Here is a 26221-nt window from a genome sequence, read left to right on the forward strand (position 1 = left end):
GGTTCCAAAGCCGAAAAGGTTGATGATACGCTACAGCTAAAGCCTCGGAGGCGTCGGAGAGATGAAATGCGCCGAAAGAGCCGACGGCTGTCACAGAAGAGAAGCCGCGCGTCCAAGTCCGCTCAACTAGAGGCAGATGCCAACATGGTCTCTTCAACTAGCCCCGGGAGAGTGAGCTTTGAATTTCCCAGTCATTGGGTACTGCCACATTTCCGAATCTGACTTAAAGGATCACCAAAATCAGTTCCGCACCCTTCAACCAATATACGGATTCCGACCTGTCCTCAAGCAGCCAAGAACCTACCTTCGCTCTTAGACCAATACCGCCTACAAACAACCCTGCAAGCCCAGCGAGGTACCCATCGTCACTTTTGCCCAGTGATGCATCCGGAGCGCTTGTCCGTGGCCGGCCAACCGATCACGACGGCGTACACTGCTCCCTTATTTTGCCAGATTATCAGTCCCGATGGCCGAGTTCGTCCTTTGAGATAAGCCAGAACCAAGCATATATGGAAGCAGCTTGTATTGGATTAGCAGCGCATCTTGAAAAGACTCAAGTTCTGCAGTCATTGAGCATCCTGCAGGATTATACGGCGAAGCACCCTTCTCTTTTCGAAAAACAAGCACCCGAGACGGTTCGAAATTGGGTGGTGGACATTGAAAGGGTGAATGTACCAGGGTCATTGTCCGAATGAGGAAATGCAGTTCAGACACAACAGGTTACTTCAATGGTAGAAACCATTGTCTTGAGGGCCCATAGCCTCATGACCGACCAGAAGTTAGGAATATACAGATTGCACATCACTACCACATGGTGCTTCCCTGGTATTCCCCCAAGTAAAGGAGACAATACAAGATCAACTGTGTACCAGTTTCAGCAGGGTGGTTCCCTGGCTACCATTCATCGGATTTTTAGCCTTTCCTGCTTGAACGTAGCTAGCTGTATATAAAACATGAGTATGACAGCTACTGATTCATCGAACGTGGTGCCTTCAGGTTCAGCTTTTGGCATGCCTCCCCATAAAGCAAAAAAGCGATGATCCAGCACTGACTGTTCTATTGAGAATAGTCTTAATCTTCTGACTGAAGACCCGCTGTTCTCAAAGCTTCCAGCCATTCTCCATCCTTGCTTAAGAATTACGTGGTTGTATCAGATCAAGTATATTTCCTCTTCGGTATATGTTGGATGATGTGGACGGCGATGATGCTAGTTTCCCTCTTTTAGTTTCCATGTTGGATATAAGTGGGAAAGAAAGCCTACAAATCTGAAAATGGGACTTTGGTATAACCCTGCGAGTTTGAACCCCGGACGGAAACCTGTTCCATGGTAGACTTTCAACGGTGAATAAGATACGATCGATATTGGAGGGCTCAACGATAAATCACCGGAGTCAACGAAGCTAGTGGGAAATGCGAAAGCAGCCCACCAAGTATAATGATCAGAGCGTTTAAGTCTGTCTGGGACGTTTAGAGCTTTGGAACTAATTATTATTGGAAGAAGATCTTGAGATGCTGATGACACCATTTGCATTAGGAGCATCATAAAGGTAGCGGGCATAGACGCACTTTTTTGCATCTTACCCACTCGCACCATAGATTATTTCAGCGCTACGGTCAATGCCGAAATATTCATGCAGAATCTCCATTCTTTGTATGCCTATGGTCAACTGTGGCCTACTTTCTCTGCAGATGAAGCCTAGAAGCTTCTGTCGTTCTCAATAATTTGCAAGCAGCGCCCAAACTGAGCTTAGCGAATCCATGGAACCTAAATTGTTAATCGTAAACACCTGTAGAACTTCTTCTGTACGCTGAACAAGAAACTTTTCGACGCGGACACTGCGCTGGCCAACCAGAAGAAACTCCACCATCGACTCGACTGCGATAGACCGGCCAGACCTGCTCGTCCAACTGGAGCTTGAGGCTGCAACACAATCCCAGTGCTCGGGCGAAGAAGGCCTTTGTCCGCACAGACTGGAGCCGAAACGGCATCGGCGTATAATCGCGAGGCTCACGTACGTGCTTGCAGCGACAGATGACAAACATACATCTGATCTGTAACGAGCACCACTCTAAACCCTGGTTCACCTACGCCAAAGCGGTAAGAGCGCTGTGCAGAGCTTGGACGAGGTCATACTCGCTCCCTGGCCCCGGGGTCCCCACGATTCCAAGGCGACCAATCTGGGACGATCCCGCGAAGAGAGGTCACGGGTGGAGCATTTTACAAGACACCCGCACGCCGTGGCCCGTGGTGGCTGGTCAAACGGGTACGGCAGGAGCCTGGTATCCAGCGACGGTTTATGGTAGCTAGTACAGGTCTAATTCGAAGGAAGACGATTGATGCATATTTCCAGCGAGTGCTTCAGCTCCGCGAGCAGCTGTGTATGGATGTCTACTTCAGTGGTGGGCAGCCCGCATGGTTTCAGACCCGCTGATCATTCGACACCGAAATACTGACGGCGGGAGACACCGCAATATCTTTATTGAAGATGGATTAGTGGCTTTTGTGACCCAGTATCAAAAGGGGTTTTATTCGTCGAACGACACGGAAGTCATACATTGATATTTACCCCTTAGGTTGTTGAATTAGTGGTGTGGTATTTATGGCTAGTGTTGCCACTTGTGGAGCGGCTCAAGGCATGCCAGCTGAAAATACGAGAGCAGAGTAGGGGCACTTTTGGCGGAGGAATTCGCGTTTTTCGGCATGATTTGGTAAATTGTCCAATTCGAAAAAAAGACGGTAGCTGTGAGAATCGGCAAGACGGTGACCACCGATAGGTTGATCGCGTGAATCCGCACGACGTCCCTTCTCGGTCCCAGTGCCGAGCGGCGAGCGTATTTGTGGTCGTCAGACACAGCAGCAACCGACAATAGTCATCCGACGGTTTTAGGAGGTTTTCAAGCGGAGACAGGGGTTAGGGTTAAATGGACAGGTGTTAACGTTACTGGCATATCGTGATATCGCCGTTGGTATCAGTCGTCGATTTATGCGGCCGTCCAATGTATTCCCGAATAACGCCAAGCGAGACGATCGAGCCAATGCCGTGCAAGAGGATGCCGATTCCCGAGGACGAAATGAACGCACAGCAATTGCTGGGCAGTTTGCGGATTCAAGCCGTGCAGCCATCTCACGTGGCCAGCATGATTTACGAGCGAGATATCACCGAGCAGCCTGGTACGACGGCACACCGGCGCGAGAACTTCCGGCTAAGTAGCACCCGATTCTCATACAATTTGTAGGTTTTGTTTCTGTAGGGTAACTGAACCGGATCCGACAAGCCAATTCTAGTAATTGTGCGAAATTAAAGATTCTATAAAAATGCTTTGCTCTTGGATATTCGAATTGTCTACGTAATATCTGTATTTAACTAGTTCCGATGGTTTTGCGGTGGATTAAAGTTGGCCAAAAATTGAGGAATGGGCCTCGCGCTTCCGCCCCGTCAAGATATATACGTCAACTACCGTCACCAAGTTTTATCCCGATTCAGACAACCATCACATCAGCTTTTTCCCGACCACCCTTTAGGACAGATATCTCGTAGTCATCAAATCATGGTAAGCCATTCGGTTCACATCACGTATCAAATTTTAGAGTTCATCCGACAGTGGAAAGAAGTAGGGTTGGGAGCTTCTGCTTTCGTGACCAAGGGTTTCAGGTTTTCTCGCACCCCAATGGCACAGCTAATTACTTTAACGAAAAGCGGAGTTCATGCTGCAGTATCTAGAATACTCAAGTCCTGGGAAACTGCAGAAAGAAATGACGAAACGAAGACAACAGGATGGCCGACGGATGATAGAGAAAGCCGAGTCAATCATCCCGCACTGTTGGCAGCAACCAGGCTCGCTAGCTCTTTATGGAGCCTTACCAGGTCAAGCATGTCGGTTTGTTCCAGAGAAACATTTTGATCAATGAATGTGGATAAAAAAACCTCACAAGAGTTCAACTGAGCTCTGATACGCATTGCGTTGTTGATATCACTCGTCGAGGTCCCACTCAAGTATTTGCGAACGAGAACATTGTGTTCCTCAAAAATGCGAACCATATTAGCACGAAGCCTTTCTCCGAGATACTCCGCACTTCCAAGTGATTCAGATGCCTCGTCAGCTAAGAGCCTTAGTTCATCAGTAAGTTTTTGATTGCCACATAGAAGGGGTCGCTCCGATATTCGAAGTCCCGAAAAATCGTCTTCTAGCGGGCTTTGGTAGGGAGCCGGATGAGGTCCAGACGAAAACCAATCCTTTTGCTCATTACCTCGTAATAGCAGCCATGACTTTGTTTGCTCGTATAGAGGGTCGTCCCGGAAGTGCTGTTCCCAGAGAAACAAAACAACTTTCGCAATTCCAAGGCATCCAAAGTTGTTCGAGTTCCCGAAAAGCTGATTCAGTGATTTGCACATGGCATTAAATCCCTTGATTCGTGTACTGCAGTGTTCCAATGGAGTTTCGTCCGAAATTCTAAGGAAATGTGCCTTGCATGGACCGTCGTATGCTTTTTCCAATGCTTCAGATATGCGAAATGCTGCTTGCCATGGCTTATAGTTTGGGACGTCGTGCCACATTCGTTCGCCTTTCTGGAGGCAAAGCATTCTAATCATCTCCGCGGTGTCTGGCAGACTGAACTCAGACCACAATTCCGAAAAGGCGGCCACGAAATGGTACATCAATAATGCTCGGTATTCAGGTCTGCAGTCGGCATTGTTCACGGCACACGATGGATGGAACGACTGCAAGACCACCGCTGCATGATCTTCGGTGATGTTGATTTCTTTCCGGCCCAGTCGGTAATCCCGCCCTGGCAGCTCGATTCGCTTGAGCCATTCGTCCGAATACTCTTCACGATGGCATCTCAAGATCACTTTGGGTTTCTTTGCTTGCAAAATCCGAGCGAGAGCTTCGTGACCTTTTCTTTCTCGTCCCGTCGCAAATTTGTCGGGCTGAAAAGGGAATGCGTTCAGCACAGTAACAGTATGTATGCTTCGAGCGCCTTTACTTGCGAAGCGAATGAGTTCATCCACGGCCGAGAGCGTCTTGGAGCTTTTCACAAAATCCTCGGAGCTGCAGTTGAATTTGTGATTCTGCCTGTCAAGCGGACGCTCTAAGATGATGATTATGTCCGAAAATCCGGTAGTCAAGTGTTGCGCTTGCATGATTTCGTCTCTAGGCTTGCTGAAGCCTTCACCAAGGCTCCCTGTTATTTCAACGGCTGCCACATCTCCGGAGATGGGAAGGCAGGCAGGTGGTGCTCCGGTCAGCCGTCTCAATGACTCAGGAATCGGAACACCAAGACAAGTTTGGAAGTTTTGTTGGGCCATATCGCTTGAGATGTCGCGGGTTTAAGTAATTCGTGCTATGGGTAGAACGGATAGTCGGGTCTGCTACTGCGCGAGAAATGCGGGAATTTTATTCCGGTGCCGAATTATGATGATGCCTACAATGCAAAATACGGAAGGACGGCATCGGAATGGTTGACGTCATGGTATTCTCGGATCATGCGGACTTCCAGCTTGCGAAAAGCCAGAAAGAAGGTACCCGCAGGCTTATTTCCATACAGGTAGAACGAACTAACATTCTGACATTCGTAAATTTAAGACCTGATGGCGGGCAGAATGAGTATCCTTGTTGCTTTTTGTGTAAAGGCTTGTCTGGATATCGCGCCAGCATTCCCGTGAGGAGCGTAGTTGCTGCTTCTGGCCTGGTGAGCCGATATGATGACCTTTTCTGCATCCCTCCATGCATGGATGGATTTGGGTGCGAAAAACAAAAAGCGAGACGAGTTGTAACTGAATTGTTGTCTTTCGCGACGATCCGCTGGTTTGTTTAGTTAACTAGTTAGTTAACTAAGTTAACGTTAACTAACGTGATTCCCGCCCGAGCTGCGCACCCGGTCGAATTGCGCACCCCAAAACAGATAGTAAATGCCATAAATTACTACTTCATATCTCGACAATGTTATCTATGGATGATAAGATATTAAAGGTATATAATATAGATAGTAGTTCTAACCTACTGGGGAAGTATAGAAAAATTACCGGAAGCATTAATGGATATATATATATTGGGGACTCATACAGACACCCCCTTTGGATGCTAACACCCCCCTGCCTGAATTTACTCACCGCCTTTCTCGCCGCTTTCGTGCCGCCGCACTATATTCTCTAGCAGCATCAATCGTCAAAGTAATGCTACACGATAGGTACCTACGATTACTATGTAAACCCCTAGTAAAAATAAGTCACCCCTGTAGCTTCGTACTGAAGGAAAATAATTGATGTTTACATCTCCAAATCTCGCATGTTTTGACACCCATTTCTCGCGCATTTTACGATGGCTTCCTTACATCTCAGCTCGCCGTCTGATCCTGAGCCTGAAGCTATTCCCGAGTCCCCGCCGACGCTGCCAAGCCTTTTTGACGCGCCGCCAAGCCTCCATGACGCTATTCCCGAGCCCTCGCCGCCGATACCAAGCCTCCATACCTTCCCGCTACCCCCTCTCGATCCGCAGTACGATACGCCTGAGCAAGGAATCGCCGCGATCAATGCTTTCGCCCGCCAACATGGATATGCAGTCTCTATACTCCGCTCAAAGCTCACCAAGAAGGGGGTGAAAAAGACAGTCCGTCTATGCTGTGACCGATAGGGCTCCGAAAGGAATAAATGAATGCGAATATACAGCATATTCATATTCGCACTGCAGGAATATGAATATATGAATTTTTATTCACGCGAATAAACGCATTATTCATATTCGCATTCATATTATTCATATTGTGAATTTTATCCGCATTAATACTTTGTCCGGTACAACGGTTCTTGTATTACCGAAATACGTTAGGGGTTAATTTCAAAATGCCATCACTTCATCGACGGCGTTGAACCGTAGAATGTCATTTCCAAATATATGCTAGAATTCAAGATCCGCTTATCTACTAAGCCGCAGTGGATTGTTTTGAGGTACCATACTCATCCACAAGCGTCTGATCATGGAGACTTTAGGGCCAGTAGAAAAGAGCGGTTGAAATTATATATATCTATGACCCAGCTTCATATCATCTTGTTTGGTCTATTTGATTATACCCACTAATTCCCGTAGTTTCATTGTGATCCATTTCAAATTTCGTCCATGCACTGTGTACGATGAATGGCACGTAGAAACACGTTTGCCTCACAATCTAGAGCCTCCAATGACCCTGGCTGCATTTTGTTTACATTCTGTTTACGCTCAATGTTATGAATAGCGCGCTGCAGAAATAGAGAAGTGACCTATCGATTTTCCACTTCATAAGGGGCATATAAAGCGCGAAAATGACCGAGATTGCCAACAATCATCCCACCCTCCAGTCCCCCTCTCAGCTCTGCCTGATTATTCAAGTAGCTCAAGGCATGTTATGCATCATTGTTGAGACCACTTTGATATACTGACCCAGAAGACACTAGCATGGCATCTACACCTGCTCCATTCGTGCGGAGGACGCGGGGTCTTCCACGCCGGGACTATAATGCTCTACACAATGGCCTGGTTTCATCACCTTCTGAGCAATCCGAGGAATCCATTTGTGAAATAGGACGCCCCTACTCTCCGGAACCCTCTCCGTCTAGGGGCTCCCAATCTAAGCGGTCCTTCTGTATGCCTAGTTCTTCCCCCTCCCCGCTTGATCCCGCGTTTTCAGAGAGCACGAGCAATACGAGTAGCTTGCATCCGTATAAGAGACGAAAACCCAAGTCCTATTCTAGTTGGACCACTGAGCACTTTTGGACCACAGAGCTGGACAACACTTGGTGTCGACAGGGCGGCCCCTTGAAGAAAGACCGATTGCTGGTTTGCAAGCACTGTAGCTGGTCCTCCAGGGATTCGGCGCGCTATGGTTCCACTTCGAATTTGTTGGTGCATCTCCAGACCAAGCATCGTATCAAATCCGGAAATCACCCTATATTGTTGCCCACGGCCGAAGGGAACCTCGACCCATTCTTGGAGTCGCCGGGGAATAAGGCTGATGTTGAAAAGACGCTAGTCCAATGGGTCATTCAAACAAGGCAGCCTTTCACGGTAGTGGAGCATCCGGCGTTCAGGGCACTTATTGAAGCAACGGGGGTTAAGTTGCCTATCAGGACCGCTGACACTCTCTTCAATCGAATCAAGGACGAATTCCACTCAGATAGGGCTTGCGTGAAAGAAAAGCTTGCTATAAGCAGTCGAACACTCGCATTATCTCTTGACGTTTGGACTTCGGAGAATCAGATCGCGATAATGGGTATCATGGGTCATTGGATCTCCCCGAGTTTGAAAAGCGAGAAGAGCTTCTCGAGTTCACGGATATCAATGGACCACATTCTGGAGAAAATCTAGCGGAGATTGTGCTAAAGATGCTCGAGGAACTGGACATTGCGCCTAAACTCCTGACTATCACAGGAGACAATGCGGGCAACAATGGGACTCTCTGCGATAGTCTGCATGACGAGCTCTTCAAAAAGTACGACAACGATGATGACCGCTTTCGCATCAGGCCGCTAATGCGGTTCCGTGGACGACAGAGTTTTATCCCTTGCCTTGCCCACGTCCTCAATCTGATTTGCAAGGACGTGTTAGCTTCTTTGAGGGCCGGCTCGGCACGAGAGGCGAAGGCGATGCTGGACGAATTGGCCGTCAATACTAGCTCAGCATTTAACTCCCTTCACAGCACGAAAGGAGCAATCATGAAAATCCGGCTTTTGACGCTATGGATCGCCCGCAGCCCACAACGCCGCCAAGATTGGAAAGAAGTGTCACCAGGCAAGCAAGTCAGCTATGATGTTGACACCCGATGGAACTCAACATATGTCATGATCCAAGACGCCCTCCGGCTACAGACTGAGCTGGGGCAATTTGTCCGGATACATCCAGAAGTCCAGGCCCTTCAGCTCACCGATGACGAATGGTCGACGCTTCAGCAAGTAGCCAAGATTCTCAAGCCGTTTTGGGACCACACAAACTCCGTATCAAAGACTCGCCCGACAATTGTGGAAAGTCTACCAATTTATTGGAGCTTGGACGACTTGTTGAACGACGTTCAAAATGCCGCGGGAGATTTTGAAGATGTGAACACTGAAATTCGAAATGCAGTGGAAAGAGGGATTCGGAAGATGAACAAGTTTGCCAGGAAAATGGACGACAACCTTCTTTACTACGTTGTTTCCGTGTTGGATCCGCGTATCAAGTCGTCCTTGATTGTGTCGCAGATGAGTGACCAGGATGCAGGGCTCATCATTTCTCAAGTGCGCGAGTTTCTAAAGAAAGAATATCCTCCGGTGGCCTTTACCTTGCATGAATCTGAGAACTCACGTCCGCCGGGGATGTCGGAAACCATGTGGAAAACTCTACGCAAAGTTCAGCCTGCCCAAGGAAAACTTTCATCTGATATCGATAAATATTTGGACTCACCACCGGTCAGCTGGTCCCACCATATGATCGGCGATGCGGACGAAGAATGGGTCCTGAAATGGTGGAGGGCCAACGAATTTAATTTCCCTCTAATGGCAAAAGCCGCTCGCGATTACCTATCGATCCCCTCAGCAGAGGTCGGTATTGAACGTGAATTCAGTAATGCCAGAGATATGTTGGGTCTCCGAAGACACTGCCTAAACGCAGAGACTATGCGATGGTTGATGCTACTGAGAGAACGGTATCAAGCATAAATTTCTGGTAATTCAAACTTCAAAGCCTCGTATTATTACGCTGCGTAAGAACAAAATGATGAACCCTATTGATGTATTGGGATGTAATGAAATGAATGGTAATGTATGGGATCTGCGTATTTGGGATAAATATGAATTATTCATTTATTCATGATTAATGCGAATATGAATAGAGGGCTTATTCATATTCATATTATTCAATTCATTTAATTCATATTCGCAGATATTCATGATTATTCACAAATAATCATATTCCTTTCGGAGCCCTAGTGACCGAGGTCGTACTCTTCGAGCGCGGCCTGATGATGGCCCTGAGCGAAGGCGACAGACTACTTCAATAGCAATTGATTGCCCTTTTGGGATATCTCTACGGCTTCAAGAAAGCCAATGGAAGCTTACCGTGGAGAACCAGCACCATAATCATGAACCCTCGCCTACGTCTACTCATATCGCTCACCGGCAGCATGAGCTCTCTAAAAAAGCGCCTGAAATTGAGAAGCAGCTTGCGCAGGGCGTTTCTACGCGTCATATCCTCACTAGCATTCGAAAGGAGGATCAGGCTTCATGTCTTACGGCCCGAGACGTCTACAACCTTCGGAGGAAGCTTCATATTGAATTCCTTGCTGGCCGTACGCCGCTTCAAGCTCTCTTGATAGAGCTTCCGCGCGATGGCGAATGGATCTTCAAGCATGAGGTAGATGATGAGAATCACGTCACTGCCTTATTTTGTATGCATAAATCGAGTATTGCGATGCTTAGGACCAATTCATGGGTTATTTCAATGGATTCTACATACAAAACTAATAGATACGGCCTTCCCTTGCTCGATATCATTGGTTTTGCTGCTACTGGATCAAGCTTTTACGTCGGCTTCGCCTTCATGAAGGATGAGAAGCAGGATAGCTACGAAGTGATACTCAGCTGTCTTGCGGAAGCATTCGAGTCCCTTACCCTCGATCTACCTCGGACGATCCTAACCGATAAAGAAGAAGCGCTAATGAAGGCTATCAAGCTCATTTTTCCTGATACAAAACATATGATTTGTCTCTGGCATATCAACATGAATATCATGAAGAAAGCTCGTCCGATTCTCGCTGAGCAGCTCGCAAAAGCTCGGCAGGAGGCTGAAGATCTACTGAATCCTTCCTCGGCTTCTTCACACGATCGGACAAAGGCAGATAGAAACCGAGAGCTTTGAGAAATGGTCGATAAAGCGTGGAAGATGATGCTGAAGCGGTGGATACGTATTGTCTACGCAATCACTACGGAAGAGAGACAGGAGAGATGGAAACAGCTTCAAGAATGCTACAAAGTGCCAATTTTTGCGCCTTTACTCGATTACCTACGGAGTGAATGGCTAGACGACTGCCCCGAGTATTTCCTTCATGAATACACGTCCGAATACCTTCATCTTAATGAAATCTCGACATCTCGGACCGAAGGAGCTCACTGGCTGCTTAAGCAGGACCTTCAAGTCTCAACAAATGATCTACTGGTTGTTCTCCGCACCTTTGAGAATGCTGTAAAGCTTCAATTCAAGAAGGTCACCGATACGATCAAGAATGATAAGATCAGGAGGTCTACCGATACCCGCTGGAAGCAGCTATTTCGGCTGGTTGTTGGACGAATTTCGGCTAAGGCGATAGAGCATACCAAAGACGTCTACAAGCGCTATCTCCCAGCAAGCGATGAGAAGCCGCCAATTCCTCCATTTTGTCGCTGTAATTCGCTGAATACGGCAGGGTTTCCATGCATTCATCTTATCATACAGTACGAAGAAGAGGAGAAGAGCTTTGAGCCTGAGTTATTTCATCAACACTGGCATTTATACAGTGTATTTGCACCTCCTATTAACCCACTACTTCTACTCCAGGATCCTCTCCAAGTGCGCCGGCGAGGGCGCCCTCGAGGCGCTAGGAACTTCATCGGCGGCGGCGGAAGCACCCAAGCAAGCACCCAAGCAAGCACCGAAGACACCTCCACCCAGCGAGACCCCTCCGGCTTCGAGCTCATGCTATCTCAGGAAGGCGGACGGGTCCGTGGACTCGGCCGAGGACGTGGCAGAGGACGTGGAGGGACACAACAGGCATCGCAGGGAGACAACAGGGTGGGAATAGCTTCATCTACGGCCCAGGAAGCTCAACAAGCTTCTCAGGAAGGTGGTCGGAGCCGTGGACCGGGCCGTGGACGCGGCCGAGGACGTGGCAGAGGACGTGGAGGGACACAACAGGCATCGCAGGGAGATAACAGGGTGGGAATAGCTTCATGCACGGCCCAGGAAGCTCATACGGCATCGCCAGCGAGCAATCCTGCTTCGCCGAGCATAGGAATAGCTTCATATACGGCCCAGCGCGAGGATTCCTGGCCCGACCGCCTCAGGAAGCGTCGGGGAGCTCCATAAATGACTGATACAATGCAAATTACTCAATTTCTTCACAATTCTCATGCAATTTATCAAGAAATTTGACCCAGAATAGCTGGATTCCTTCATTTCTGCAGAGTTTTCGAAAACAGCATCTATTTCCTATTCGGGACTAGTGCCATGCAGTTGACATGGTCGATGGTACAGTACGAAGGTGACTTAATTTTGCTAGGGGGCTGTATAGTAAATGGAAGTACCTCGAATCGATGGTGCCAGCAGGAAATACTGCCGGCAGAAAAATGTTGATGCCTGAGGGTCCAGGCAGGGGGGGTGTTAGCATCCAAAGGGGGTGTCTGTATCAGTCCCCTTTGTTTATTTTCTCTTTACCCTATTCTTTTTATTTATTTATTTCTTTTCTTCTGTTGGCCTTCTTAAAGGAACCACTTTGGCCAAACAGTTAGCAGTTATGTGCCACCCAACAAAAGATTAAGCTTCATGACGCTTTATTTTTCCCTTCTCAACCTGCGCCGAACTCCACTATCTGGCGCGCGGGCCCCATAGGTGGGTCGGGTCGTTTTTCTTTATTTGTTCTGTGGCTTTTTGCTCTTGTTTTAGTTGTTCTTTATATTTCGGGATCTCGATTGGTTGATCATACGTTTTTTTTTTTACCTTCATTTGTCCTCGTACTAGCGTCAGTAGAGTAAACACGGATGAGATCGAACTTTCTACCCTTGATCGCCTTGATATCTGCAGATACTTCCTTACTTTTACACCCCCCAGTTTGAGTTTACTGGGGGTACGACATACCTTATTGACCCTTGCCAGTAATACTTAACGGATTTGCGTTGGTACTCGTTGCTTGGGAGCTACGAACGGAGGTAATGCCGCCCGCTATTTGGGATGTATTGTTGAAAGTTTGCCCTAGTAGAATAATCAGCAAAATTTTGACAAGCAACTTCTATCGCCTCTTATGCGTATACTTTACCTCTCCCGGGCGTGAGACAATGGAGCGACACTTGGCATTTTAGACCTCGCTCGCAGTGTTCCGAAAGACTGCATTGGTGTGTCCGTTACGCCCCGTCTCTAGAGTGCCGGGATTCAAGTGCGACCTGTGGTGATGAGTGTAATGGCTATCCCCGGCCGCTGACGGGGTTGAACCTAGAATACAACGGCACATAGATTTGGCTTCATAGGGTCCTGCAATAAAAACTGTCTCTGTATTCCGAATGTCAAGAGCTTGCAAATTATATACAGTACTGCCAGTGAGCTATATCCCGCGACTGTAATCCAGGCTCTCAAAGTTTTAGTACGGAAATAGCACACCTAGAGCGCTGCTACCGAAGCCTGCGGCTCCCGAAATAGTCCATGTCGCAATAAATGTTACGAGTGGTCTACTTTTGATGTATATAAACAAACCCGATCTGCATAATAACTACCGCCAGTTTACCACAGTGGTTTCTTCGTTTTAGTCGAGAAGCAATATCCTGTCAACATGGAACCAAAGAAGGGCCTCCTCGATCTGCCCATGGAATTGTTATCAGGATTGGCGGATTTTCTAACGGAAAGCGACGTCAATTCATTATCCCAAGGAAGTCGGCAACTTTATGATGGCCTGAATCGCTCTTTATATTGGAATAATGCTCGATATCTTGGATCCTCGGCATTAATACGGGCTTCTGTGAGTGGGAATTCAGCTACAGCCAAAAGGTTTTTCGAAACAGTGACGAGAGAGGGAACTATTTTGATAACGAACAATGATATTACAAATGCATGGTTCGAAGCTTTACAGTATGGACATAAAGGGGTGGCGGAGATAATACTCGAGAAAGTATGCATTGATGTGAACGCGAAAATACATAACGGTCGGACGCCATTATATATCGCCGCAGAGTTTGGCCACACAGCTCTGGTGCGGCTACTCCTGAACACTGGGAAGGTGGATATAGACGCGGATTTCTCTATATTTGGGACACCGCTATCGGCAGCTGCGAGGCATGGGCATGTGGAAGTAGCGAAGCTATTACTCGACACTGGGCGTGCGGATACAGAGGCTATTAATCTGATGGGTGAGACACCACTTTACTCGGCAGCAAAGAATGGGCAAGTGGCAGTGGTACAATTATTCCTTGACAGGGGCGTGGACCTGGGAGCGATACTCGACGGGGGCCCGACACTAGGTCAGGCTCTGGTAGATATAGCAAGACGTGGCGGGCATGAAGAAGTCGTGAAGCAAATATTAAAGTCGTGAAGGTAGACAAAAACGGCTTTAGAATAGCAGCGAGGGATGTAAAGACCTCAGTCTACCACTTAGAATGAAAAGTATCTTCGGAGAATCCAAATGCAGATCCTTTCGGCCGCATGCAATGCATGTAAATCATTATGTAATATCGCTGGCAGATGAGTCAAAGTCTTATTCTACTGTTAGGTTGCTAAGGGAATGTAATAAAATATAACACACTAAGTTATATTTCGAGGAACATGTTTCTGATTAGTCTGTGTCTTGGCTGAAAATGGTCAGGTAAACCTAAGATATGTCCTTTGAAGCGCCCGGTGCACTGCATGTCTGCTAAAGCATTCATGATATCAAGCCACTAATGTATTACTACTTCGCCACTACAATAATTACCATTTTCAGCCCTCCATTTTAAAAGCTCCATTACTCAACCGATCCGTGCTTAATTTCATTGATTTTTATTGGAAAATTTATGGTAATAGCCCTTTGTTACCCGTACAGTACCAATGCGACGCGGTATTGAATGAAATCTGCTGTCTTACAGTTGATCCTTTGCAAAAGTCTACCCTGGGCACTAATCGATCCTAAAGCTTTGCCGTTTGCTCACATCATCAGCTTGCGTGTTGTTCCAGTTGGGGACCGTATCCCAAGATTGGACTTTTGGTCAAATTACGAACAATGAAGTGATCGCAACTTTCCCATTACCCTTCAATTTATCATTTAAGCCACCGTAGGCGACTTAACCTTGTGAAAGGCTCTCATCATGTTCGAATTTAGAGGGCCATTGGCCATATGCGAGACATATTTGTCCCATAGCTTCGCCATTCAGCAAGATTAAAGCTAACTTATTTGGCACTTGCATCGAAGTCTCGATGATCGATTACCTCTATCACACGAGCGACATGATAAGGACACGCAAAAACGACCACGACGATACCCTCGCATAACCTCTCGAAAGATCGGTTCTGTAGCCCACCCAGGTGCCTCGTCCGCAAAAAATAACGTCAAGAAGGGGTTGGCTGTCCAGAAGCCTCTCTAAATATGACTTATAGCCTTTACCTAACTGTGCAACCACAGAGCCGATGTCAACGTCGGTGACGATAACGTTGGAATGCCACTCCAAGCCGCGGCAGCAAAAGGCCACACTGAAATCGTCAAGCTTCTATTGGATAACGGGGCAGATATCAATAAAAAAAGCAACCCCTACTGTTGGTATCACCAGCTAGGTACTGTGTACAGTGGTTATGCTTCCAAGGCAAGACTCAATTTGATTCGTGTAAAATAGATGTTTCTCCTAGGTCAAGGCCCAATACCCCTGAATCCATACGGCGGGAGCCGTTGCTTAGCAAGATTACGTACAATGTGTCTTTGCTTATTCTGACGGGAGTATATGTCCCGACACCTACCGAACCGCCATCACTGCGGCCTCCTGGCACAACCACATTGAGAACATCTTGCTACCGAGCTCGATATTCGGCATCGTTGCGAGAGCTTTCTGATTGTCGGGACATATACTCCCGTCAGAATAAGCAAAGACAGGTTGTACGTAATCTTGCTAAGCAACGGCTCCCGCCGTATGGATTCAGGGGTATTGGGCCTTGACCTAGGAGGAGACACATCTATTTTTACATGAATCAAATTGACTTTTGCTTTGGAAGCATAACCACTGTCCACTTAACTGTGTACACAGTACCTAGCTGGTGATACCAACACTGATGGAGTACGATTTCATCTTCCACTTCTGGTTAACGGAAGAATAATAGAATAAATAGAATAAATAGAATAAATAGAATAAATAGAATAAATAGAATAAATAGAATAAATAGAATAAATAGAATAAATAGAATAAATAGAATAAATAGAATAAATAGAATAAATAGAATAAATAGAATAAATAGAATAAATAGAATAAATAGAATAAATAGAATAAATAGAATAAATAGAATAAATAGAATAAATATTGAACTGATCTAGTGCTCCTCATTTCTTCACGTAAGCAGTAAGTTCCCGATGGTATAAAAGATTGGTTCCCCCATGATTCCATAAAAACCAACATCATGGGAAAATCAAAAATATGTTCTATTTTGAACAAGCTTTGTGGCAACGTATTAGATAATACGTCACAATCGTCAAAAGTTATGACAGCAACTCACGATGTTGGGCAGCGAAGCCTGGCGGATGCACAGGAATTGTCCGAGTTCCGGGCAAAGGTTAATCGTGGGGAGCACTCACGAATAATTGACTTCGCGTGGATACCGCCAGTGGAAGACAGAATCGTTCTTAATAGGTGGCAGAGACTTATAGTTGAGAAAACTGGTGCACAAAGTGTTTTTTTTGACAATAGTAACACCCAGTTTACGACAGTGGCAGTCAGTTTTGATGAAGCTGAGCTGGCACCGCGAATTGTTGAAGTGTTGGAGAACTGGATCCGTGTTTGGCACGATAAGTACACCGCGCAGCGACCAGCGGGGCAGCGAAGCCTAGCGGATGCACAGGAGTTGTCCGGGTTCCGAGCAAAGGTTGATCATGGGGAGGACTCACAAACAATTGACTTCGCGTGGATCGACCCGGTGAGAGACAGAAGCGTTCTCAATGCGTGGCAGAGAGATATGATTGAGCTCACTGGTGCACAAAGTGTTTTTTTTGACAATAGTCACGGCCGGTATACGACAGTGTCAGTCAGTTTTGATGAAGCTGAGCTGGCACCGCGAATTGTTGAAGTGTTGGAGAAGCGGACGTGTGTTTGGTACGATAAGTGCACCGCGCAGCGACCAGCGAGTGATACTACCGCAGCGTTTACCCTTATCCCGACTGGTAAGCGTGTCAAAATCGACATGGGCAAGAGCAGTTGATTATGTCATGACTTGACATGTCATGTTATTCCATGCAGTGTAGGGCGAAACGCTTATTAAGTTGAAAGTATCTCGGGTGAACCTTAATACTGACTCTCGGCTTTGCCGCTCCCGCCTTGCCTGTCGGTAACACACTGTATCATTAACCTAAATTAGATGGTGTCGAACGTGAGAAGCAGGGGATAATCCAAGCTGCCTTGCCTACAATTATTTTCAATTATGCTGAAGGTATCTATGTGATGTTTCGGCACACCGCCTTATTTTGGCACCTCATATACGTTAGAATAAATAGAACACACTATATATAGAGATATACGTCTGATCGGTCTGCGTCTTGGCTCAAAATGGTCTGGTAAACCCATGGTATCTCTTTTGAAGCGCCCGTTGCGCTGCATGTCTGCTAGCATTTATGTTACCAAGACACTATAATAATTACCATTTTCAACCCACCATTTTAAAAGCTCAATTACTCAACCGATCCGTGCTCAATTTGATTGACTTTTATTGCAAAGTGCACCGTAATAGCCCTTTGCCGCCCGCACAGTAGGCGCGGTATTGAGTGAAACCTGTTGTCCTACAGTTGATCCTTTGCAAAAATCTACCCTAGCCACTCACCTATCCTAAAGCTTTTCTTAGACAAACAACTTGCCGTGTGCTCACATCATCAGCTTGCGCGTTCTTTTCCTTGGCAACCGTATCCCAAGGTTAGACTTTCGGCCAAATCACTGACAATAAAGTGATCGCAACTTTCCCATTACTCTTTAGTTTATCATTTAAGCCACCGTAGGTGACTTAACCTTGTGAATAGGCTCTTACCACGTTCGACCACTGGCTATGTGTGACGCATCTTTGTCCTATAGCTTCGCCATTCAGCAAGACTAAAGAAAACTCAGTTGACCCTTGCATCCAAGTCTCGATGATCGATTACCTCTATCACACGAGCGACATGATAAGGACACGCAAAGACGACCACGACGATACCCTCGCTTAACCTCTCGAAAGATAGCTTCTGTAGCCCATGCAGGCCCCTCGTCCGCAAAAATAGCGTCAAGAAGGGGTTGGCTGTCCAGAAGCCTGTCCAATTATGACTTATAGCCTTTACCTAACTGTACAGCCACAGTGATTGCTTCATACAACTCGCTCCAATCAACATTAGTATTGATGACTCTTTTAAAAAGCGTGCGGAGGATAGGCTCCCTAAGATCCGTCCTACTCATACATGCAAGCCATATAGCGCTGTCATGAGTATGTTTTTCCACATAATCATTCGCTTTTTTGCCAGTAGCAACTGGACAACTTGCAAGTTTCCTCTTTCTGCGGCGGCGGCGAGCGGACTCCGGAAATCGTCACTTACTCCGTATCGGAAGTTCACGCTGGCTGAATTAGCTAGAAGCAATTCCACAATGTCAATGTGGTTGTGCCAGGAGGCCGCAGTGAGGGCGGTTCCGTAGGGGTCACTTGTTTCGTTAATATCTGCCCTGTTATCCAATAGCAGCTGGACGATTTCAGTGTGGCCTTTTGCTGCCGCGGCTTGGAGTGGCATTCCAACGTTATCATCACCGACGTTGACATCGGCTCTGTTATTGAGAAGAAGAGTAACTATGTCTCGAAACCCAAGCCATGAAGCGGTTACCAGAGGGCTATACCCATGGGCTGGATGTACGTTGGCCTTGTTCTCTAGCAGTAGGTTTACCAAGGTCTGGTTGCCTAACAGTATCGCAATCTGCAGCGGTGTAATACCAATCCCAAACTGAGGACAGAATGGTTCATCACCCAAATCGTCTTTACTATTTGGCCCCGGATAAGTGCTGTCGTTGGGTGACGAAGAATCGGTTTGGAAAGCTTTGTGGTGAAGATACCAGCCAATTTCCTAGTTGCACGTGTCGACAGTGTCGACATCGGCTCCTGCCTTGAGTAGTTTGCGTGCGGTATCCTGATATTTGCTTGGAATGGGATCTAGCAACTTAGCGTTTAATAACTCAGCGTCGAGACGTTTTGAGATCGTATGTCTCTTGATACACCTCATTATCGGTGAAGGGTGCTTTGAATAAATATGTCTCGGCTTGTGGTCCTATCGTTTTATGTTAGCGGTTGTTGGAACGATCGTGACTAACCGGCCCTTACATTTTTTTACAAAAATTACAGACCCTCCTAGCGGAGGGTCCGCCACCCATATGAAAGGGATCACCCAAATGACAGATTTTTCCTACATTTTACTTTAACCTCAATTTACTACACCACCACATAGTAAATTAATTAATTTAATAAGAGATATAGATGAATTAGTCAACTTACTACTAGAATACAAAAGCAATTTAATTTCCACTGCGTTTTTTGGCCCTTCCATGCTTCCTGATTTCGACCAATACCTTCTTCCACTTCCGCCTCGTTTTCTCTTGATCGGCTTTTTCGCTCAGTTTATATTCTTTTCGCTTTATTTCTTTGAGCTGGTTTGAATTCATGATGCCGGTAATCCGTACATGACGGCGAGATGCATCATACCGGGCGTGGCGAGCTCCCATGATAGCTTGTGTTCGATCGAATTCCCGCTGTAGCTGGAGAGCTAAAGTAGCCTGCGCCTCGGCACCTTTTGCAAGCTTTGCCAACCCCTCTTTGAAATGCTGAGTTGTAGGATCATATTGATTAAGCCGTAGGCTTATTCTTCTCACTTTTTCAGCGGTTTTTGGGGTGCTAAACTCAGTGTTTTGTGAGTTTATTGATGGTGTATTCGACCGGTATAGATTGTCATAGTATGGATCGTATGACTCTAATTCGTCGGTAATAAGCTTAGAATTAATAGGCCAAAGGCCTGTCAATTTAAATCCAAGCTTAATTGTATGCGGTTTGAAGGTTTTTCGACGAATTTCCCCTATGGAATGTAGGAATTCATCCTTTGAGAACTTGCGGCATCCAGTCATTGTTGCGGCCTCGACAACCTCACTATGCCAGTGTTTATAAACACTAAACACTCCGACATCGAGAGGCTGTAATACATGACTAGTATGCGAGAGTAAAAAGAATAAAATGATATTATTCTTCTCACAAAATTGGACGAATTGACGCGTCATATGGGCTCCAAAACGGTCGCATAACACAAGCCTTTTTGCACCTAGTGTACGGCCAATAGTCCACTTATGGAATAGCTGAATCCACTGGAATGCTAAGGTATCATTGATATAGCCGGTGTCAGTGACAGCTAGATGCTCATCTTCCTTAATAGCATCAAACCAGCGTGCTAAGGCTTGCTTTGCACTTAGAATAATAAGCGGCGGGCAGGCAAAACCATCAGCAGAAACAGCCTCCAAAACAGTCACAGATTCTCGGTTTGTGATAGATCCATTGAATAGCTTCTTTTTTGGATGTCTAGTAATGATAAATTGATCACGTCCGACACCAATTTGAAAGCCAGTTTCATCAAAATTGTAGATGTCTTGCTGGCATATACCGTGCTCAGTCACCACTTGTTTATAGTCTTGAAACCACCTCTCAACAACAGATTTATCAAGTGCAGCACTTCTTTCAACATCAAGAGCCTTCCTCCGTCGTACATAGTACTCAGGATTACGTTTGAGAAAACGTTTTAGCCAGTGGTCGCCGATTTGAGGGGGCGGTTCGCTCTCGTCATGGTGGTCTTCTTCGAGGATTGAATTGGCTGCAATAGCAATTTGACGGCGATTTATCGAGGCTCCGACCGTATCAAAGTAATTGATATATTCACATAAAGCCTGCTCTTGTATGGAATTAAGCCTCCGGCCATTGGGTTTTCTTTGAAAAAGCGATTTTCCACCTTTCCATCGCCGTCGGAGTCGACCTTCGGGGACCGCGAATTCTCGCGCAGTTTTTGCAATATTGGGTTTAGATTGCTCAGAGAGAGAGTCCATTGCTTTCTCAATCTGGATCTCTATTTCTTTATTGGTTTTAGGCATGTTAGGCTGCGTGGTGGAGGATCAATGTGAAAACGGTAAATTTAAAAAAATCTGTCATTTGGGTGATCCCTTTCATATGGGTGGCAGACCCTCCGCTAGGAGGGTCTGTAATTTTTGTAAAAAATGTAAGGGCCGGTTAATTAAGCGAGAAAACCATTTTTGGTCAAAACACAAATGGTACCCCGACCGAGCCGGACGGAATTTAACCCAGTTTTTGATATGCCCGTAATTAAGCACAGAATTTTCGTATAAAATTAATTGGTGTTAAAAATAGGGTGTAGCTGTTTCGGTCAGATGCCCGAAAGAAAACAAAACGGAAAACAAAGAAAATTAAACACAAAACAGACCCTAGTGCCTAAATTATGGCACTAATTTGCTGTAAAAGTCCGAAAGAAACATACGGTAATATGACTATGGTTAAATGACTACAGCCGAATGACTAAGGCAGTTATATGACTACCTTAGTAATATTACCCTGGTTATATAACCATAGTCATATGACGGATTTAGTGATATGACTATAGTGAAATACCCAGCCTGGTTATACAACGATAGTCATAATACTAGGTCCGTAATATGACTATAGTCATATTACCACCTTAGTCATTTGACGGGCGTAGTCATATGACTATGGTTATATTACTAGTCCGGTTATGCGACCCTAGTCATATCACTGTAGTTATATAACCATTTAGTCATATTACTCTAGTAATATCACTGTAGTTATATAACCTGTCTAGCGATATTACTGTGGTAATATTACTCTAGTCATGTTACTGTAGTTATATAACCATTTAGTCATATTACTCTAGTAATATCACTGTAGTTATATAACCTGTCTAGCAATATTACTGTGGTAATATTACTCTAGTCATGTTACTGTAGTTATATAACCATTTAGTCATATTACTCTACTAGATTTTTATCCTAACTTCTTCTCCCAACTTCTTCTATTTCGCCTTTCGTTCCGTTCAATCCTGTGAATTTCCTGTGTTATCCGTTTGTGGTTTTGTTGTGTTAAATACTGCATCCAAACCTTTGATGCGAGCATGGTGTGAGAGTGACAGAGTTCTTTTAAAACGTGTTTCGTCGGGATAAATTTTTGTGTTTTAGTGTAGAAGCAGAAGTCTTTAGCTAGGCGAGACTCGATAGCGTTCGGTAGTTCATTTTTCGCCAGAAACTCGTAGTTGCTGACCCGGAAGACGTTGTCCTCTTTGCTCCAATCTAAATCCAATATCAAATATTGTCGCTCGAACTTTGGCTTTTTATGAGGAGTATTCGTATTCTGCTGGAGTATCGGTGAATCAGGTCTTTCGGCGAGGGGACGGCGCTTATGGCCCGCCACCTTCGCGAGACTAGACACTGTGGGCACGTCTTCCATCTCGTGATCATCGTCGCTAGATAGCTGTGCGTCAAGCATCTGCTCTTCGGAAACTGGTCGATTGAAGCGCGCTTCTACGCCGATATTTGCTTGGTCAGGAATACGGGGTTCGGGGGGCTCAACAGTAACTTGGCTGGGTGGATCCGGCTCTAGGTCTAAGCCATCCGAGGTTCTAGTCGCTGCCTCCATGGCCGTGTTATGTACTTGAACATTTTGATGTTGTGGATGGTCGTTATGTAGATATACGGTGGTGTGATGTGGTGCAAGTTTCGTTGAATCAGTAGACGGATGGCTCCTATCACAGCTCCCCTCGGTGGTTTGCGGCATCTCCTCATTTAGAGATGAGCCTCTAGGGGTCGAATCTGGCTCGCTACTCTCACCCTGACCCACGTCGCTGGTAGAGGCACCCACGACACGTTGTGTCGTGTCGTTGTCTATGACTCTCGATGTGAGGACGTTGTTCCCTCCTGCCTCCTCTACTCTAGGTGGCTCGAAAGACCCCGCAGGGGTGGTCGCGGCATCAGGATAAGGCATGTTGCCTTCGGCACCAAAGGGGATAGTCGCTGACAGATTGTCTCCGGTCTCAGAACCTGGTTCAGAGTTCCCAGATAAACGGTCCACGTGGGAATGTTGAGGTACGAGTGGGTTTAATGCTTGGGAAGATGGATGATCTCTCGCGCTGGAGCTACCCGCCGTTGATAGGCTATGGAAATTATTTTCCTCGGCTTGCTCAGGTACGGTAGATCTCTCCGATTTTGCAGGTTCAAACGTCTCGTATGTATCCGAAAACAGGTTCTCTTGGCTTTGCATTCGAATACCATGGGGGCTCTGGGCGCGGTTTGATTCTTTTCGGCCGTTTGGCGTAGCCTCTTGGGTGCATTTTGTGTTGTTGGTAACCAATCCGGTTGTAGGAACTTGACATTCGCCGATACTGGTGTCTAGCGGTGTATCATGCATTGAAGCGCTCTTTCCGCCATCAGGGGTGTTGATTCCAGAATGATTCGTGGCAGGGGACTGAGATTTCGAGGAAGGGGCGATCTGCACATCTTGCCTACTTTCATGTACTGGGAAAGTAGAGGTTATGCCCACTGAAGACTGAGTCTCCACAGTATCCTCAAGATGATGAACCATTCCGCTTCCTTGTCCACCTTCGGTTGACTTGTCAATTGTATATCTTCTCTCTTCGATGTCTGTGTACGTATGGGTTGAATTACTCCTTGTATTTCCTGTTGCGAGAGACTGGGATTGCGCCGCTACACTCGACCCCTCGCTGGGGTGGCTTTTCTTCGGAGAGTTAAATTGAATATCTGGATTGGCTAATGTAAAGTTAGACGAGGCATAGGCGGAACTGCTTTCTGCTTCCTCTGTGCGAGGAGTAGCCCTTCTCTTTCCGTTGCTGGGCGGACAAGTCATGGTACTCGGTGGTAAGGTTCGCGAGATAGCGGTATCGTTGATGCAAGGCTCGTATTGGCCTTCTGATTGCTTCGACGTGGAAACTTCCTCACGAGAATGAGAAGGATGGTCGAAGTAGGTAGGAGCGGTCAGTGAGATATTTGATCGACGGGACACATGACCTGTTGGGCTTCTTGTAGTGAGGGCCGTAGAGCTAGGCCCTATATGGCCTTCGATGTGACTACCGATGTCTATGTCCATATCAGCGTGGTCCTGTTTTATTCGCTTATTAGGATCGTATTCTTCTGGTTCCAAGGGGTCCAGTTGTCGCGGCAAAGAACTAGATAATTGTAGTGCTTCACGCGGCCGCTCTGTCTCATAAATCTCTGATTCATCGTCCTCGCGTGGCCTTCGCCGCTCTGATGTACCTGCGGAGAGCCTACTAGTGACCAATGATGGAGGTTGAAGCATGGCAACGTCCCTTTGAGTTACTTGAAACGATTTCTTACCACCAAAATTACGGTATGGTCCCGTTGGGACGGTGGCACTTGTGGGATCATCGACAGACTCAGACGCCGGAGATCTAACCAATGTCGCGTGGTCCACATGCAAAGGATCCCCGGAGTCAATGCGAGTAGCGGAGATTGCTTGTTGTTGGATCGGATATGAGTAAATCGTCGTGCGAAGTCCTTCTGGGCCGTGTGACGACATCATGCCATCACGTAGCACAACGGTATCGTAGGTATTAGGATAACCTATGCGCGGATTTATGGCGACGAGGGCCGCAGAACTACTCTTCCCACTATCGGAAATAACCCCTGGACACGGTAATAACCTCTGCTCAGATCGAGGTAGGTAATATTCGGGTTGTAAGTGGCTCACGTGCCGTGATGTCGCCCTTGAACTACTGCGTAAGACATTCGATCTCCCTGCGGCAGGAATATCCACAACTCGACGTTTTCCCATAGCTTTTTGACGCGCCAAACGCTCACTGCTATTGTCTCGGAGGTTACGTAAACGCCCCCTACAGGACCAGTGGACCTTGTAGTCGCATTGTAGGCATCATTTACGAAGGGACTCCTGCGGCTACCATCGGGCCAACGCTGCCACATCTTAGATAGTTTAACGGCCGTGTCTTGTGCTATACGTTCTGTCACCTGTGATATGAAATCATCATTCCGTAGATATTGTGTTTGCTTGCCAGGATACGGCGTCCTTCCAGAACTAGACGGTATTTGGGCTTGATAATATTGCTTGTCGGACCGCCTTGGGAAATTGCTTTTATGGCGTTGGACCCGTCCTGTGGAGCGACCTTTTGGGCTACGACCCAAATTCCTATTGGATTTACGACTTGCAGGGAGTGCAGGCGCTTCACTCATCACAACATCTCCTGCGGTATTGGGATCATAACCTGGCGCGCCTTCTATAGCCAACGTCCCAGAGCTTGGCTGCGGTGTTGTTTCTCCTCTCGGTCTGACGCCGACACTATTAGGGGGAGACGTTGGGGGTGTGGTTGTCCATGGTAGCATGTTCGGCTCCTTGAACCGAGGTTCGTTAGTGGTAGGGGAGTCTGGCTCTTGGATGTGGTATGGTAAGGCGGGTGTGTGCATCGGTCCTTGCAAAGGCTCGTCCCCTGTGCGTGGGCCGTCGCCATCTTTCCATCTCGGGCCCTGTGGCTCAGCCATGCCTAGTGACTCTGGATCATTCGAGCGTGAGAGGAGGGTAGGCTGTTGCGTTGTCATCGAGCTATTTGTGATGATTCCGGACTGAGACGAATTTTCAACGGACTTGGACCCCGAACTGTTCATGGGACCAATAATTCTTTCAACCTCTGTCGTAGCATGAGTACCCATAGAGGCACGTTGCCAAATTTGAAATAGTTGACCCATCCTCTGTGGGCCTATATAGCCTCGGATCTGTGATAGAATTTTTGCATCATCTGGTGTTGTGCTCAGCCTAGTATTTAAGCTTGAGCGAAATTCTTCAAGTTGCAAACTTTTACGTGCGCCTTCTGCAAGATGCCGGTGTTCTTCGGAGTGGCCACGTTTCCGTTCTCGTCTTCGTCTCCTCTTAATATCATGACTTGGAGGGAGCGCAGGCGCCTCACTCATCACAACATCTTTCGCGGTATTGGGGGCATTCCCAGGCGTGCCTTCTATCGCAAGAGTCCCAGGGCTTGGCTGCGGTGTTGCTTCTCCTCTCGGTCTGACGCCGTCACTATTAGGGGGAGACGTTGGAGGTGTGGTTGTCCACGGTAGCATGTTCGGCTCCTTGAAATGAGGCTCATTAGTGGTAGGGGAATCTGGCTCTTGGACGTGGTATGGGGTACGTGCAGTATCCAGCGGCCGTCGTAAGGTATCTCCTTTCCTAGTATCACCCTTGTTCTCTCCCCGGGGTTGAGTCCTAGGCA

The 26221-nt window shown here is 46.8% G+C and overlaps 4 protein-coding genes across 4 annotated transcripts; 1 reads left to right on the top strand and 3 right to left on the bottom strand.

Annotated features, from left to right (window-relative positions):
• Nucleotides 1-3809: 3809 nt before the first annotated feature.
• Nucleotides 3810-5309, bottom strand: N7446_010606 (uncharacterized protein; the record flags this gene model as incomplete). Its single annotated transcript, XM_058519349.1, has 1 exon — nucleotides 3810-5309. The coding sequence occupies one exon, from the start codon at nucleotides 5307-5309 to the stop codon at nucleotides 3810-3812; it is 1500 nt and encodes a 499-aa protein (XP_058368187.1).
• An 11089-nt stretch (nucleotides 5310-16398) lies between these two features.
• On the top strand, nucleotides 16399-17112 carry N7446_010607 (uncharacterized protein; the record flags this gene model as incomplete). The annotated part of the gene is made up of 1 exon (XM_058519350.1): nucleotides 16399-17112. The coding sequence occupies one exon, from the start codon at nucleotides 16399-16401 to the stop codon at nucleotides 17110-17112; it is 714 nt and encodes a 237-aa protein (XP_058368188.1).
• A 1213-nt stretch (nucleotides 17113-18325) lies between these two features.
• Nucleotides 18326-18655, bottom strand: N7446_010608 (ankyrin repeat domain-containing protein; the record flags this gene model as incomplete). The annotated part of the gene is made up of 1 exon (XM_058519351.1): nucleotides 18326-18655. The coding sequence occupies one exon, from the start codon at nucleotides 18653-18655 to the stop codon at nucleotides 18326-18328; it is 330 nt and encodes a 109-aa protein (XP_058368189.1).
• A 772-nt stretch (nucleotides 18656-19427) lies between these two features.
• On the bottom strand, nucleotides 19428-21038 carry N7446_010609 (DNA-binding domain-containing protein; the record flags this gene model as incomplete). Its single annotated transcript, XM_058519352.1, has 2 exons — nucleotides 19428-19940; nucleotides 20307-21038. 2 exons carry the CDS (start codon nucleotides 21036-21038, stop codon nucleotides 19428-19430), a joined length of 1245 nt encoding a protein of 414 aa, XP_058368190.1.
• Between the last annotated feature and the right edge of the window lie 5183 nt (nucleotides 21039-26221).

Source organism: Penicillium canescens (genome assembly GCF_028828765.1).
Source record: "Penicillium canescens strain IBT 15451 chromosome Unknown utg000007l_segment0_segment0, whole genome shotgun sequence".
Taxonomy (NCBI): Eukaryota; Fungi; Ascomycota; class Eurotiomycetes; order Eurotiales; family Aspergillaceae; genus Penicillium; species Penicillium canescens.